Source organism: Haliotis asinina, chromosome 12 (assembly GCF_037392515.1).
Source record: "Haliotis asinina isolate JCU_RB_2024 chromosome 12, JCU_Hal_asi_v2, whole genome shotgun sequence".
In the NCBI taxonomy this organism is placed as follows: Eukaryota; Metazoa; Mollusca; class Gastropoda; order Lepetellida; family Haliotidae; genus Haliotis; species Haliotis asinina.
In genome coordinates this window covers 41,961,787-41,978,903 of record NC_090291.1, presented here as the reverse complement: position 1 = coordinate 41,978,903, position 17,117 = coordinate 41,961,787, and the positions used below count along the sequence as shown (strand labels likewise).

At 38.6% G+C, this 17,117-nt stretch overlaps 1 protein-coding gene across 3 annotated transcripts; it reads right to left on the bottom strand.

The window, feature by feature from the left end:
* Positions 1 to 448: 448 nt before the first annotated feature.
* Positions 449 to 14,571, bottom strand: LOC137258453 ((Lyso)-N-acylphosphatidylethanolamine lipase-like). Of its 3 annotated transcripts, none has more exons than XM_067796139.1 (6): positions 14,413 to 14,571; positions 8,981 to 9,069; positions 6,459 to 6,986; positions 5,253 to 5,364; positions 3,429 to 3,615; positions 449 to 2,917 (listed from the first exon to the last, which is right to left on the bottom strand). In XM_067796139.1, the coding sequence occupies exons 1-6, from the start codon at positions 14,460 to 14,462 to the stop codon at positions 2,714 to 2,716; spliced, it is 1,170 nt and encodes a 389-aa protein (XP_067652240.1). In that variant the 5' UTR covers positions 14,463 to 14,571; the 3' UTR covers positions 449 to 2,713. The 3 variants fall into 3 exon arrangements, with proteins under 3 accessions (XP_067652240.1, XP_067652239.1, XP_067652241.1); XM_067796138.1 differs by lacking the exon at positions 14,413 to 14,571 and adding an exon at positions 13,942 to 14,050; XM_067796140.1 differs by lacking the exon at positions 14,413 to 14,571 and adding an exon at positions 14,027 to 14,039 and having other exon boundaries at positions 1,632 to 2,917.
* Positions 14,572 to 17,117: the final 2,546 nt, after the last annotated feature.

Below are 17,117 nucleotides of genomic sequence, written 5' to 3'. Positions count from 1 at the left end.
TCACTCACTCTAGCCACGTATGGGCCATGGGGTACCTTAGTGGTTCTAATGACAAAGTCTGGTTCATTTCCGAAAGCGGGTACATTGTGTGATGTTGATTTGTGGTGTCTCCAGCCATGATATTGCTGGTATATTGCTAAAAGCAGTGTAAAACCATACTCACTAACTCTGGCTGTTATTGTTTCTATGATGTTCATGAAGACTTCCTTTCCACTGGTCTCAATTACAATGTATTACAATTTAATGAATTACTAGTGTAATCAATGACCGATGTTCTTATACATTGGTGTTTAATTCTCCATATTCCAAGATGACAGGTTAACAGTGAGAGTCATGTGAGTTGGAAAGTTATCTATATTCAAGGAATGCTATATGTCTGATAATATTCCAAATAATTTCACACACAGTAAATTATCTAATCTTGAAATGACAAACTGAAGAACCAGTCTAGAGTTCAAATTCTTGTATTACTATGCTTTGTTGAGAAGTGCTACACAGAATACAGGCAATAAAAGAAATATCAATATGTACAAAAAATATAAAATATGTGGTATATTACACATGTAACAAAATGAAAACCACAACAATTATATAATAGAACTCTGATGTTAGGTTCATATTATGAAGTGAGAAATGAGATGTGAAATAACACTGATATTTAGTGTATGTTTCTATGACAAAAATATGCCCAATAATTACCCTGGAAGCATACAAAAATAACTTTTGTCCAAAATATGTCTTTTTCAATCATTATGTTTAACATCTTCATTTTCAATATATGTAAAGGCACATCCTTCTGCCACATACAATATGACTATCTACTATCACGATTTGAGTAGTCACTGTTACCATGGCAACATCACCTAACAGAGGCTGGGTATGCTCAAACAATTAGAAACATGCACATTCACTGGTTGACAAGTCAGTGCTACCATGGTAATGACTGAACAGAGGGTGTGTATGCTCACACAATTCTAAATCTCTTCATGCACTGTTCAATAAGTCAGGACTGACATGGCACAATTCCAGAGTGAGACCGATTATGGTTACAAGATAAATCGTTACCTCAATGGCACTTAAGTTACACACAATATATAGAAACAAACTGTTTTGGTACATATAATCAAAGGCCACGATGAAAAGATTATCAGTTGCAAGGAATATTCCATTTTCATCTTTTTTGTAAAAACTGACTATGCTGTTCATAATGCTCAGAAACACAATTTCAAAGGTTTCCATGGTTACTGGAGAATCAAATACCGATAATGGTCTTATGGTGACAAACCATTATTAGGATGCAGGCAAACAGAAACTTGACTTATTATGGCCTGATATATACATGTCTACTTTATCAAAAGTAGGGAAGTTGTGTTTAAAATATAGAAAATAGTATAAGGAAAAAAAGGATTTGAACACAATTCAAAGGGGCGAAAAGATTATGATTTTTGTAAGTCTGTTGATTGATGATTACGTTCATGGATAGAAACAGTATCTGCTTCAAACAGACACAGAAAACAATGCACTGACTAAGGCACCAGACTTTACAGAATAGTCTCAGTTTGCTTCAGATAGGATTTTCAAACTTTTGTCATTAGCATCAAAATTCTGCCAGTTTTCAAATCTTATTTTCATTTTTGTAACTTCACCTGATTATCAGCTCTTATTTGTTTGTTGTTTGAAAGAATTCATCAAATGCCATATTTCCAAAGTCTAAGGCTGGGACTCTGTATGAAGACAAATCATAAATCAGTCACATTTGCCAAACAACATAGTTAATTAATCAAAACTATGGTTCTGAATAATGTTACCTTGCAAAAATGCAATTTCTTTTAACAGTCAGGTGCAAAATATTATTCAAGCTTTTATTTGAGCACCTCTTAGCATTTTGATGAAAATATAACGTGTGGAGATCATGCAGAGTCAGTCACGCTTTTCCAGGAGACAAGACAAGAATCTTAAACATATAATCATATATCCACAAAGGTTTAAAACTCTGAGACTTGCTGAAAAGTTTCAAACATTTATCAAAGTGTTGATACTTCCGACAGGAAAATACTTTAATATTTGTTATACAGTATAAAGTTCTGTCTTGTGTACAGGAACTAAAGCTAACCCACACCAGAGTAAAGTCATCTGATTATGAAGTAATGGTAATGGTAAATTTGGATGATTCCTCTTACATGCAATGATATAATCACTGTTAAATTAGTCAAAGCCCAGCCTCCACTCTTATGTAGTCATTTGAGAGTGACCTCCCTTTTGTTAATGACAAACATACCCGAAGTCCCGAGGGACAAAGAAAATGCCCACATATCAAACTTTTGCGGTTATTTAATATCATCCTGAGAGCAAAAGTCCACATATGGATGTTCAACTACATGCATGCTCAAACTATTCACCCCTTCACAGATTCTATTATCCAATGCCACACCAAACTCCAAGGGGTTAAATTTTTCTACAAAGTCTTATCTTTTCGTGTTTCTTGTTTCTTTTTCATGATAAATAACCAAAATAAATAAACAATATTCAATATATCCCCCCATTGATCTGAACATGTATTATCCAATCTGGACATCATTCTAGGGTTTATTTTAAATGACTATTCGAACACAATATCTCAGTATCCTTATCACAAGTGAACAATATGCATTCCTTCACAGATAAAAAACAAAACAACCATACTGACTGCAAGTGTGTCTAAGTGTCAGCCATGTCATAAGTTAGCATTAAGTGATGTTTCGTCTATGACTGACTGGCTGTTGTCAGACAGAGTATGACTTATGCCACGAGAACGTGTGCGTTCAGAGTCCTTCCTCCTCCTAGTGGGTGTGTCAACACTGTCACACACCTTCTGGACCACATTGTTGAATAACACCGGTTTGTCTGCATACACGTGGTGACCGGCCCCGGGGATGCTCTGTAACAAAGTAATTTACTGAGTTAGCCCTATTTGAATCTAATTTCAGTAATATCCAATCAGTTTTGGAATAAAGCTGCATTCAAGCATATCTAAGACATTTACCACTTGGGTTGAAGAAAAGATCGAGGGTTTGGTGCTGATAAACTTAAAAACACAATTTGGGGAATCAGGATTTGAACCCCTCTGGGAATGGCAAAAGGGCGCCACTATGTAAACAAGCTTCAGCATCTCAAGCACATCAGCCAGCTGCTCTCTATAAACATTCCATATTCATATATACAATGTCCACTGATGCTCACCAAAACTAGAAACTAGTGAAAACATTCAGCTAGGTAAATGTGTTATCACATCGTGCCAAGGGAAATATGGGGTTTTATCAGTCCCTTGTAAGGTTGTATATGGGGTTTTATCAGTCCCTCGTAAGGTTGTATATGGGGTTTTATCAGTCCCTCGTAAGGGACAATACAACAAAGAACTATGACCTAGGTAAGCACTATACTAAACTTACCTGCACAGCAACATAACTGTCACTCCGAAGCTTCTTAACATGGTGACCTATCTGTTGGTCAATCCATGACCTTGACCCATGTATGAAGGTCATAGAGACTTGAGGCGCAACATCTGTTATTCTGTTAATCATGGGATTTCTTGCCCATCCAAAAGACATCTGCATCGTCTTGAATGCAGTTTCTCCACTGAAATAAATGCAAAGATCACACTGATCTGTTCAACAAGAGAGTAAATCAAGTAGTATTACCTGGTGGCATGGAAAGCACTAGCTGCACTCAGAATTGGAGAATATGATCCCTGTTTCCTTGACTCACTCCTAGGAGTCATTGTAACTCATTTGCTTCAGCATGACCCTTGTGTTCATGCTGATGTCAATATTCAAAAGAAAGGGTGATTTAGTGCGGTTTTAAGCCACTTTCAGCAATATTCCATCAAAGGGACACCAGATATGTACCCATTCAATTCAGGCCTTAAGCGTGACATGCGGACAGTTTAATCATTAGGATACCCCTCCACCCCTCTCAGGTAAGAAGTACATTTTTTCCAAACATATGTATTGCCAGCTGTTAGTTGTGGTTGTTGATATTTGCTCTTTGAGACAATCAAAACACAGGATTTTCCTACTTTGTTTCTTGCCCAAGTTTCATTCTGTAACATACCAGGAGTGGCAGTTGCTTGTAAATAACTTCTGGACAAGGCTTGTGTCTGTTGTTTAAAATCACACTCCGCAATATTCAAGCTATATGATGACAACCAGTGAATGTTTGAATATTGCAGAGATATGAAATCACAAGCAAAAATCTACACTGTTGGGGTACAGTCACCATATAGCCAAACCTCACATATCTGGAAAACTTGAATTCCGAACGAAAATTCTTTAAAACAAATTCACAACATTGTAAAATTACTCACCTATCCGGAAATCCGGTTTCCGTAACAGTACAGTCATTTTCACATACAAAACACTAAATTATGTACATTTTTTGCCTCGTATATCCAGATGGTTGAGCACATGTATGTTTACACACTCGATTACCGAGGGCATGAAAGAAGTCGGGAGTCTTTGAAGCATGAGAACATTAACTACCTCTGAACAGAAAGGTGACACTCAGTTAATTTAGAGGTGTGTCAATTTGTGGGTCACTACAATTCGTTAATCCGGATGATCAAGCATGCCTGGACAGCTGTGAGTGAAAAGACAATTGCTAACGGCTTTCGTCTTGTGGACATTATCCAATCAAATGAGGACCCATGAGAAGACATGGCCTTGTCAGAACTTCGTGATGCACTACGATCCTATGCACAAGTTGCAGCTGAGACTGTTACTGCTGATGATCTTGTGAATGTCGACAGTGACGAACTGATTGGTGAAAGTCCTTTCTACACAGCCAGTGCAAAAAGCTATGACTGATTTCTTCAAGCGAGCATAACTGCATGAACAGGTACGAGACATTTTATGCATGCACTGATATTTGTTTAGATCTCTGTGTCATCAAAAAAGATTATGTCTGATGCCTACTATGTGCATTTCTTTGCACGGTTCTTTGTACATATGGCCCATGTTTCAGATATACGAAAATTCGCTTATCTGGACAATTTAAAAAAAACACACAAGTGTTCGGATAAAGGGGGCACGACTGTACAAGAAACTGACATAACAGAAAGTCCTGCCATTCAAACTTGAGAGTCACGTCTTATGGCAAGCTGGTGTTGCTGAAAATGGCTGACAAACCAAAATAGGATGTATTATATCAAATTACTTATTTCCCACTGCCAATGCACTGGTAAAAATTATCAGGACTCACATCATCAGCAGACGTACCTTGGTTTCTGAGCATTGCAGTGATAGATATATTCAAATATCGTTTCATCTGCGAAAAGATCAGCAAACTTGGTTTGAAGATCTGGCCGAAAACGTTTGACCAGCCCAGGACCTATCAATCAGAAAAGAAAGACAGAAAGATCATTATCAAATCTTACTGGTTCAGGCTTTGCATGAAAGGTCCTAAGGTGATATTAGGAAACTGTTCAATTATTTCTTATTTGAGATTTTACCAGATATATTCAATGTAGTGAACTGTTAATGATCTTGTCTCGGCCACACAAAACAGGCATAATTATGAACAAAGTCTCTGGTTCTAACATAGTCAGTGAGTCTGATCGACCAATCCAAACCTCACTAAAATGGACGTAGGAAATGGGTTTCACCTAGCATACCATTGTGGGGAACTGAATCGGGTTTGCTACTGTCGTTAACATGTGGGTAAGACTCACTCGAGTGCCTGGTTACAATGGAAAGAATGTAGAAAAGACTCACCCAAGGGACCTGGGTGAGTGAGTTTAGTTTTACGCCACACTCAGCAATATTCCAGCTATATGGCGGCAGTCTGTAAATAATCCAGTCCAGATAATAATAGTAAATAATCTATGAATAATCGAGACAACCCAGGGATCAAAAGCATGGTCACTGGTCTACACAACTGGGATACGACGACACGTGTCAGGCCAATCAGCAAAGCCTTACTATCCGATATCCCATTAGTTGTCTCAAATGACAAGAAGACCTGGTTACCATGACCATTGACAACATAAGGAAGAGACTCATTTTGGGGTCTAGTTACTATGGACAACACTTGTGAAAGACTCATAGTTGTTTCTGGTTACTATGAACAACATGATGTTTAAATAACTCACCCTTGGTCTGGTTAATATGTATAATGGGAAAGCCTCACCCTGGGGTAGGCTACTACCAGCAATACATAGTAAAGACTCACCCCAGAAGCTGGTTACTGAGGACAACATATAGCAAAGGCTCACTATGGGCTTTGTTACCAAGGAGAAAATGTGGGAAAATCTCTCCCTGGGGTAGGCTACTACCGACAATACATAGTAAAGACTCACCCCAGAAGCTGGTTACTGAGGACAACACATAGCAAAGGCTCACTATGGGCTTAATTACAATGGAGAACACATGGGAAAGACTCTCCCTGGAGCTGATTATTATGGACAACATGTCTTACAGACTCACCCCAGGGGCCTGCCACCCTCAGCCCTGCCAGAGGATTGAAGGGTTGCAACATTGTAGCAATCATCCTGATCCAAGTTGGGACCCGTCTCTGTATCTGGTTGTCCGGGGGCTTCTCCGGAAACCCCCATGGGTCTACAAGAATGAGATGCTTTACCCTGTCTGGATGCTGCATCGCATAGGAACTTGATATGAAAGCACCCAGGCTGTGTCCTAACAGAATGAATTTTTCTAGCTTCACCTCCTGGCGCCATTCTTCTATAGAATGTACAAACTCATCTTCAGCTATTTTTGGATCACTGCTGAACGTGGGTCGCGAGCTCCGCCCAAATCCAAGGAGGTCAAATGTATACACTGGTCTGTTCTGTGCCAGAGCATCCATGTTCTGAACCCAGAGGCCGAGCCCACCCCCCATCCCATGCACCATCACTAGGGGGGTGTTTTCAGCCTGCCTGTTGAGAGTCACAGACCAGATACGAGACTGGGTTGACCTTACCGTCACAAAACGAGAGTCCATTACACTCTTCACACCTGAAACAGAAACATCACACCATAACAAACTTCCAGCCTCACTATCAAAAAGTCTCACTTGACCCTTAAATAAACATCATCTGTGGATGAAATTCTATGGAGACATAATCTCTGTGTACAGTGTAAGGTGTCTACTGGTCACAAGGGGGACATGGGTTGATGTACCCTTGATGTTTGTTTATGTTTATGTTTATGTTCAAACATCGAGGGTACATCAACCCATGGGTCCTGAGGGACCAACGAACAATGTATTTATCTAACTGAACTCCTCAACGTTAATTTTGAATTGCTTGAAGCGTAAGTACAAATCTTTATATCTTGCCTCACACATAACTGTCATTTTCTGATTGCCTTGTGCTCTTCTGTTATTTTCAATGTACTCCACTTACATGTGAGATACATTTCAGTGTACCCCACAGCCAATGGCAACTAATTTGATACATCGTGGTAGTATTACTTAATCTTGAATAACATTGTATCATGGATGATTTACCTCATATTCCAAAAAATAATTTTGACAAAATGTCCAAATGAGTCCCTGTGAATATTAATCATCACACTCTAGTGCAATTACACCTGCAGGAAAAACAGGATGCAAGATTCGAATCGTTTGATTCACTCAGGATTGCTGAAGTGTACAATCAAATACCCAGAATAAACATTGAGATGTTCGATAAACATCTAGGATAAACATCAGATAAAAACGCTGTTTATCCTAGATGTTTCCTTATGTTTCCCTCGCAACATATAAAAGCATCAAGGGTACATCAACCTATGGGTCTTGATGGACCACTGTACAATGTATTTATCTAACTGAACACCTCAATGTTTATTTTGAATTGTTTGAAGCATGTGTAGATATCTTTTCGTAGCATTCATTACATTTAGAGTTTTCTCCCTTCCATCAGTTTGCATTCGCAAAACATCTGTAATATACACTATACATAATTCAATGTTAGAATTGAAAAGATCAAGAATTACCACTTGAATATCGAATGAGCTCAGCACTCCCAATGGGGTTCTTAGAAAATGTTACTCACCAGGATACAATGAAAATAATAGAAGAGCTCTCAGCCAATTAAAAAGTGAAATTTATGTGTGAGGTAAGACAAATCATCTTACCTGTTATGAAGTGAATGCAACACTAAATCATCACTAAAGAGTAATGAATATGAATATCTAATCATGAATACAATACTGAGTTAGCAGCTAATGTATTATCATTTATCACACTCAAAGAAAAAATAAAATAATTTTCGTAATTTGCATATCTCACTTTGATAAACTGCAGAGAGTATAACTACACAAACTCTTTTTTTCTAAAAACTAAAATATTTGATACTAATGAGCGAGTGAGTTTTGTGCCGCTTTTAGCAACATTCCACATTTATCATCACATATGTGGGAAATTGTCTTTGCTGTGACAACTCTGACAAGCAAATGCTTTAACCACTAGGATTCCCCCTCATCCTTGACATTAATGACCACAAATAACAATTGAATTCATGAAGGGAGACGATTCCATTCATCCAATATACAAGTAAATCATAACAGCCCCATAAATCATATAACTGTTATCAGCAGTTGATCATTTCCTTGACAAAGGAAAAAACATACAAAGTTGAAATACTGTAGTCAGTTCTATCTCCTTTGACACTGCAACTACTATAGTGACACTCCAACATATAGATACAAACTGGGTAATTAGAAAGCATGTGCCCAACTGCTGGTTGATATTTCTTCTATCATTATTGAGTGAAAGTAAGTTTGGTTTTACACTGCCTTCAGCAATATTTCAGCAATATTTCAGCAATATTCCAGGAATATCACTGGGAGTAACACCAGAAATTGGCTTCACCCATTGTACCCATGTCAGAATCTGTCATTGTAAAACAGGTTCAAAGGCTGTCGTGCTATATCTGTTCATTGAACAACTGATGATACATTGCAAAGCTCTTTTTTTGTAAGGGAAAAAAATTCTCAATCATACTTACATTTTAAAATGCGCTGCTCAACCTGTACAAGCTGTGCCATTGATGTTGGTTTCCACTGGATCCAATGACGGGGTCTCACATACTCCAAACTGAAATGGTACAGAAAGTTAGACCAGTATCAGTGTCATGATATGATAAACACAGTAATGTATTATTTCGCCATGAAGACCAACTAACCAAGTGTAATGAACCAGATATAGTTTAACTGGTTAATTTAGTCAATTTCTTATTTCATTACATTCAGTTGCAAGATGCAGAAAATGTACAATGGTAACAGTTGTCAACAAAAGCTAACAACATGAAAATATAATTAACTATATTTTTGAAAATGTGGAAATAATATGACCGTAATAACCATGGTATGGTAATGAGTAGGTGAGCTAAGTTTTACATAACACTCAACAATATTCTATCTATATGATGGTGGTCTGTAAATAATCTGGTGATCAACAGAATGAGCATCACTGACAAGTTTCAACCAAGAATGTGAGTCTGACCACCTGATCATAGTAGTCTCCTCCTATCACGAGCACAGCTAACTGAAGATCAATTCTGCGCCAGATCTTCACAGATTCATGGTATACATGCTAATGAAATGGAAATACTCTAACCTAGACACACTGATTACCAACTAATAGAAACACTGCAATGACACAACTAAATGTTTACTGCCATGCCTTCAATGTTTTCACTTTGGACTGAAGGTTAAAAGTAAATACATGCCTGTATACTACACATCTCTTTCTAAGAACTTGCATTCGTGTAGAAACTGAGAAAAGTATACAAGTGACTTCAAGAAAGTAACTTGTCCTGACTAATTTTCCACTTGATTTTAAGACACATTGCTGATGTTAATGTTTACTGGACTATTTATGGAGGAGTGACAAATATCAAAGAACGATAACTCTAAATTACTATTATTGCGAAATGTAATAGCTACATTATGAGCAGATATGAAATGAAATCCATGTTTATTTGCAGTTTGAAACCATAAGTGGAAATTTCTCTAGTAGTCCGCAGACAGGTAAGATACCATTATTTGATTGCCTGAAATGAAAACTGCCTTGTTCCGGGCATAGGGCAAAGATCAGACAACCTCTACTGCAAGCATGGGGTTGTAAGTAACCTTATCAGCTCCCATAGCTGTGTACCCATTCTCTGCTGTATGAAATACTCTGAACAAAAGTCACTTTCCTAAGAAAGACACCATTTAAGTAGGACTCAAGTCTTATTAACCCTCCTGTTAGAAGCTGCTGTCAAATACAGTCACAAACACTGGACGATCAAGGAAGGCAAAACAAGGATATGGGTGTAGTGCTAATAAAAACACTTGGCATGAAAATAAGGGCAAGAAAACATGTCTGTCTTTCGATAGGCTTCATTCATCTCTTGTGTATCAGAATTTATTACTCACCCGTTGAAGATATCACTATTTCATAATTTTACAAAGTTATAACACATTGTGTAATAACATTGTGTGATGGCGTACGTATGACGTCAAAGTGTTTTACAGTTATGATGTCACAATGCTAATACCTCTGTCACAATAGCATTAAAGCTTGTTTGTCTCATGAAAAGCTGAGTGTCACCATACTCGTTGAATTCTTAGGAAAGAAGTACTTTGCTCGATATTGTTTTTCTAATGTTGGGTGAGTAATAAACAAAATACTAAACTATGTCCAGTGTAACACCATATTTATGAAACCCGTGAATGGTATCTAACTTGCTTTCGCTCTTCAGATATCAAACCATTCACTCGTTTCATAAATATGGTATTACACGGGACATAGTTTGGTATCCTCTATATACCATTCAAAGACAGGCATCAAAATACAGGCCTCGTGGCTTTACCATGTCTTACCGGCCAAGGGCAATATTCTCTACCAGATATCTAACCACTAAAAAAAAGAAAAAAATATGGGCAAATTTACTTCTCAACACAGCAAATACAGGCCCAACAAAGGGAAGCAACTCTGCACAGTGAAAAAAAAACACAAACCACTTGGTCACAACGGTGAGTGAGTTAAGCTTCAAACCACTTTTGGCAATATTTTGAAGTTGCTTTCAGCAATACTACAGGAATATCTTTGTGATGTAAGGTACTGTCTTGAAACATTGTACCCAAGGAATCGGATAAAGGCTGAGGACTTCAGCATCGCAACTGAAAACTTTAACATCTAATCTTTCCCATTGTGCCTTTGGAAGTCAAAGCACTCTGGAGATGCTTAGCAAGTTTAGAAACATAATTTTGGTCACAGGCCATGTTGCAGTAAGAGTCTCATTATGCACATCACTCCATGCTCTACTTTACCTGATCAAGTAGCAGAGCTTTGTCTAGTAACAAGAATTTTCCTTTCCATCACTGCATAAATACAAAAAAAACTGTTATTTAAATCTATAAGAGTGAGTGAGTTTAGTTTTATGCTGCACTCAGCAATATTCCAGTTATATGGCAGCGATCTGTAAATAATCGAGTCTGGACTAGACAATCCAGTGATCAACAACATGAGCACTGATCTGCACAATTGGGAACCGATGACATGTGTCAAACAAATCAGTGAGCCTGACCACCTGATCCCGTTAGTCACCTCTTACGACAAGCATAGTCGCCTTTTGTGGCAAGCATGGGTTGCTAAAGGCCTATTCTACCCCAGGACCTTCACGGGTCTATTTAAATCTATATATTTAATAGTGATGGCATGGTAATATTATTCCAAATATATATTTATAACCATGGAATCATACAGACTTACATGAAGAAAGTGATATTTGTTTTCAGTGGTATTAATTTACATACATATAAACATTGTATATGACAGGTACTATCTTCTCTTTAATAAAGGTATATATAGTAACGGGCATACCAAAATGCAAACTTTTAACAGTTGGACAAATTTTTATTTTTGTTCTTATACTCATGTAACATGTAACATGTTCATATGCCTCTAAAATGAATATTTCAATGTCTCAGTAATCTGTCAAACCCCCGTTATGCTCAGTGCATTGCTGGATATGTCTTGGCATGCTTTCTATCGGAGTATCTATGTAGTCGTGCAGTAGATCTATCCATGTTTCATGAATCACTCAGTTCCACTCGTCAGTGTTTTGGGACTCAAGTTTCTCAACAGTCTTTCATAATCTGCCACACATTTTCTATGAGATTTAAGTCCAGTGAGGTGGCCAGAACGGTCACGTTATTTGCATCCAGCCATGCCTTTGTATGCCTTGATGTATGAACTCTTGCATTGTCCTGCTGCATATAGACTGAAATTCCTGATTGTCCTGTTTATGAATCAAGGATACCCTGCTGCAAAATATCATAATGAAATTTCCAGTAAAGGTGTTGTACCGAGCTTGCTGATGTCTCCCCAAACCATTACTGAGGGGGAACACTGTGGAATCATTGTTCGTTATGCCCACCTAATGACCATCTCTTTTTAGTAATCCTATAAAACTGAAATTTGGACTCCATTTCTCTGCACTTCTCTCTTTAAGGTCGTTAGTCATCATTGGCACTTTTATGGTGACTGTTTTAAGAATACCACTATACCAGAGAGATTGTCTGAGTGTCCATTCTGACATATCATTTGTTCCTGACGAAACTGCCTTAATTGCAATCTACTTCGCTTCTTACATTGGATGTGACAATGCAAGACATGCAACAAAACGTCTGTCATTAGCCTGCAAGAGCCTGGGATGCCTAAATTTTGGACACCTCTCTCAACACCTTCGCCTGCATTGAATCTGTGCAAAAGTCTGTAAACTGTGGTCTGATGAAGCCCTGTTAATCTGCAGTCTAAGTAAACTTAGTCTCAGTGTATTTCGTTACACTGCACCACTGTGTCTAACAAAACCTAGTAGAAGGTCACGTCAGGTAACCTTTGAGCAACCCATGACTGTCTAATCAAATGCGAGATGAATAGATAGATTTAACCAATCAGACAATGGCTACTATTTAGGGATTGGAAGGACTTTCAAAATATTCAGGTCACTGACAGGGATCTCTCCAAAAACAAAAATCAGCATAAAAAGATAAAAAGTTCAAAAGGTATGTGCAAATGTCCACTTTCGTGATTAGGTAAGCTGTGTTCTGATTGGTCAATCTCAAAGGTTACCTGGTGTGACCTCCCATACAGTTTTGTTAGACTCAGTAGTGGAGTGTAACGAAAAGTACTGAGGATAAGTTTACTTAGACTGTGTTGATCTGCTGAGTTGCTCAACAGATGTGACACCAGATTCATATAAAACGCCAAGTCTACTTTTGAGCTCAGCGAGTGATATCGAGTCTGCTTTGTTGTCGTCTGCTAAGCAACAGGTCACATGACCAACCAGTGAAGAAAGATAACTCAATCTACTTACAGATACAGATGTAAAATTTCATCACACATTTTGCAATATAGGGGGTTTTTTTTCGCAATAAGAAAGAAAAGATTGAAAATGACTTTTCATTTTTTTGCTCTCTGTTACTAGTATATCAGTGTATTCAACATCTGGAAATGAGTAAGTTTTTATGCCACTTTCAGCAATATCACTGCGGTACAGATTTGGGGAATTGAACCCGGTCTTTGGTGTGATGAGCAAATGCTTTAACCACTAAGCCATCCCACCGCCCACATACAGAAATCAACATCTGAACCTTGCTAAAGCAATAATTTTTAATAAAACAAAATATATAATAAGACATCATCTAGAACAAGATGTCATGTTGAGAAAGGTGTGAAGTCAAAGCAGTGACGAAACCATGCAGTCAGTGAAAGGAATATCTAACGGTTATAATACAGCATATAGACTAAACCTAAACTCCACAGCCATTGTGTAACTGGATGTTAAGAAACAACGATACATTCCTCTGTATTTTTTCCCCGTTTCGTAACCGAATGAACTATGAACTTAATGTGGCCAAGTTCAAGGCTTCACCGAATTCCATATCCCCCAGAAACTACGCAGTATGACCAACTTACACTACTCTGAACGCATGCTGCACAGCCCTTGTAATAAACTGGAAAATATCCGATAAAAAACACATGATTATATAACATGACTGACTGACCAAAATGTAAACATTGGTGACGTGAGTAACCTACTGTTGGAGTAATATCAATCGTAACTTGCAACATTCGCGCAATGTCAAACTCAATCAAAATGTTATATCAGTAAGGCAGAACAAAAGGAAAATGTCAGCATTCTAAGCACCACATTTTCTACTCAATATACCACAATGGGTACATGGTGTGTTGCAATTTGACATTTCATGACGATTTCAGTTACATTTAGTTGTACCCAAACATCATGTGATGTGACAAACAGAAAATCCTTCACTCTAGGTCAAAGGGCATTAAATACGAACAATCGTCCCGAGGAAAGATTCTGACACGGTTCTGTGCATTATCGTTCTAATGACACGTTATCTGAAATCCTGCTACTAATCTTACTTTTGGTCTGTTGGTTCGTCGAGTCTCCCTGCGTCTGTGGGCTGCGCCATGTTTTTCTCAAGTCACGTGATCAATGTCTGTCATTCTGTAACTTGGCAAGCAGTCGATAATGCTCTCGATGTGAACCATGACATAGCAAATTCCAATACATGGACGTATGATCGTCTGATGTAATCACGGCTATTATTGCAAAGCCTGGCATCAAACACGTATTCCACATGTATATAATCCTTTAAAAGAGGGTAGCTCGAAACGTGAGTAGGTAATATATAAATATACTGTAGGTCCTATGTGTGTGTGTGTGTGTGTGTGTGTGTGTGTGTGTGTGTGTGTGTGTGTGTGTAGGTAAGTATGGGTAGATAGGTAATTATTTCACATTTGACACGCCAATGAAATGATTACTTTCTTATAAATGAAAGTGAAGGAGTGAATAAAAGAATGGATTGATGGATGGAAACATGGAAGTGGGGGAAACTAAACATCGTCACCACAACTAAACTTAATGTAATAATGTTGATAGGTAATTATAGATCACACAAATGTAAACAAATTCGTTTACATTTCAAAAGCTTACACCGCACTATGATTTAAATTTCTTGAGTGAGTGAGTGATTGAGTTTTGTGTTACGTTGCACTCAGCAATATTCCAGTTATATATGGTGGCGGTCTGTAAATAATCGAGTTATGGACCAGACAATCCAGTGATCAACAACATGAGCATCGATCTGCGCAAATGGGAACCGATGACATGTGTCAACCAAGCGAGCTTGACCACCCGATCCCGTTAATCGCCTCTTACGACAAGCACAGTCGCCTTTCATGGCAAGCATGGGTTGCTGAAGGCATATTCTATCCGGGACCTTCACGGGTCACATCACACCTGAAATAATATCAAAATGTACTAGCTGTCGAAAGGATCTACAATTTATGAAGGTAATATGTGAAAGTATGAAATATCTGTTAAAGGAAGTGTGGCATTACTACAGTTTCAGGGGTATTGAGATGGAGACATAACAAAAGGCCGATACTGAGGAGAGATTAGTGGAAACGTATAGCACCTTTCGGGCGGAAGGCTAACATTAAAGGCTTTGTATGCCCCGAAAACTCTAGGCTCGTTAGGCAGTATTACCTACCCGTATCCGACGGGAGTGTTACCCCGTGTAACATTACATTACCAACAAGTCAACTCGCAAACGCTAAATGGAGTAATGATAGTTAATACTGTTGATTCACACACACACATTAGTGCAATGTTACTTGACAGCATTGTCTTCACCAGCCTTAACTGAGATACTGGGATCATCAGATTCAAACTTCCGTTGAAAATTATTTAAAAAAGAAAACATGCTACTTTCCCCAGTAAAGTGTGCATCAAAACCACCCTGTACTTTGATATAACCAAGCAAACGGACAGCAAGAAAACCCAACAACAGCGCCCCTACCCCACTCCTCCTATAATTTTCAAGCATAACATTATAATATATTTATGTACAAAGTTGATGGCTCATAACACGTGTACAAATTGGATGACTCCACCTTGGCATCATCACGTCCCCTGATTACGTCCCTTGGTAACTCTCTGTGTCAAGGGCATCACGAACAGCTCCCAGGGGCTCCTTCCACAAAGCAAGGTAAACTTTAACTCCCATTCTTTAACCTTGCAATAATGTTACCCAAGTCTAAAGTTACCGTGGCGCAGTGTTAAAGAATGGGAGTTAAAATTTACCTCAGTAAAGGTTGCTTAGTGAAAGGAGCCACAGGTCGTGAACGTATCGTCATGTGACTGCAGTCTCGTTCAAGGTCCTAATGCTGCTTTGCGTCCTACGCTTGGCCAACAAACTACAGTGAAGGAAAACAGTATGCTAAGTGGTCAAAGATGTGTGAAACATAAAGTGTTCGACAAAGGCCGTCGGCGTATATTTTCGCCGCGAGAAAGAGAAGACACGAGACGGGATGAGAAAACGAAGTTTTGCTACCTTGGCCCCACACGCTCAGCCTTTAGTCGTTAAATGTAAAGATGCGCCCGTAAAATATTCTCAAAGAAGCCACTAGGAAAATAATGTGGGGCGTTCTCCTGGACTTTCCCCGAGGCTGTCGGCATTGTTTCGTTTCCATTTTATCTCTCGCCCTCATTTTCCATTGCGACGTGAAATATGAGAAGATTTTCTCATCCCATTTACCTCACTGCTGTGCAAATGCATACCCTAAAGCAAATACTCTTACCTCCGCACACAGAAAATAGGTCCGCTTGACCTTTCTGTCTGAATTATTTTTAGCTGATTGATTGGTTTTTTAATGCCGCACTTGGCAGTATTCCAGATATATAGCGACAGACTGAAAATAATCGGATTAGGACCAGAGAATCCTGTGATCAACAGCATGAGCATCTATCTACGCAACTGGGATACGATGGCATGTGTCAACCAAGTCAGCGATCCTGATCACTTGATCCCGTTCGTGGCATGTAATGACGAGCTAATTCTAACCAACTCTAACCAGTTCTAACCCGGATGATCACGGGGTTCTGTTGTTGTTTTTCCGGAAGCACATACGCCATGTAATTTACACAATGAAGTTACGAAGTTTGTGAAAAACATTCTTTCCATTTTAATGTTTTCACCCGCCAGCTCCCCTGGTAGTCAGGCTCGCTGACTTGGTTAACACGTGCCATGGTATCCCAGTTACATAGATCGATGATAATTGTT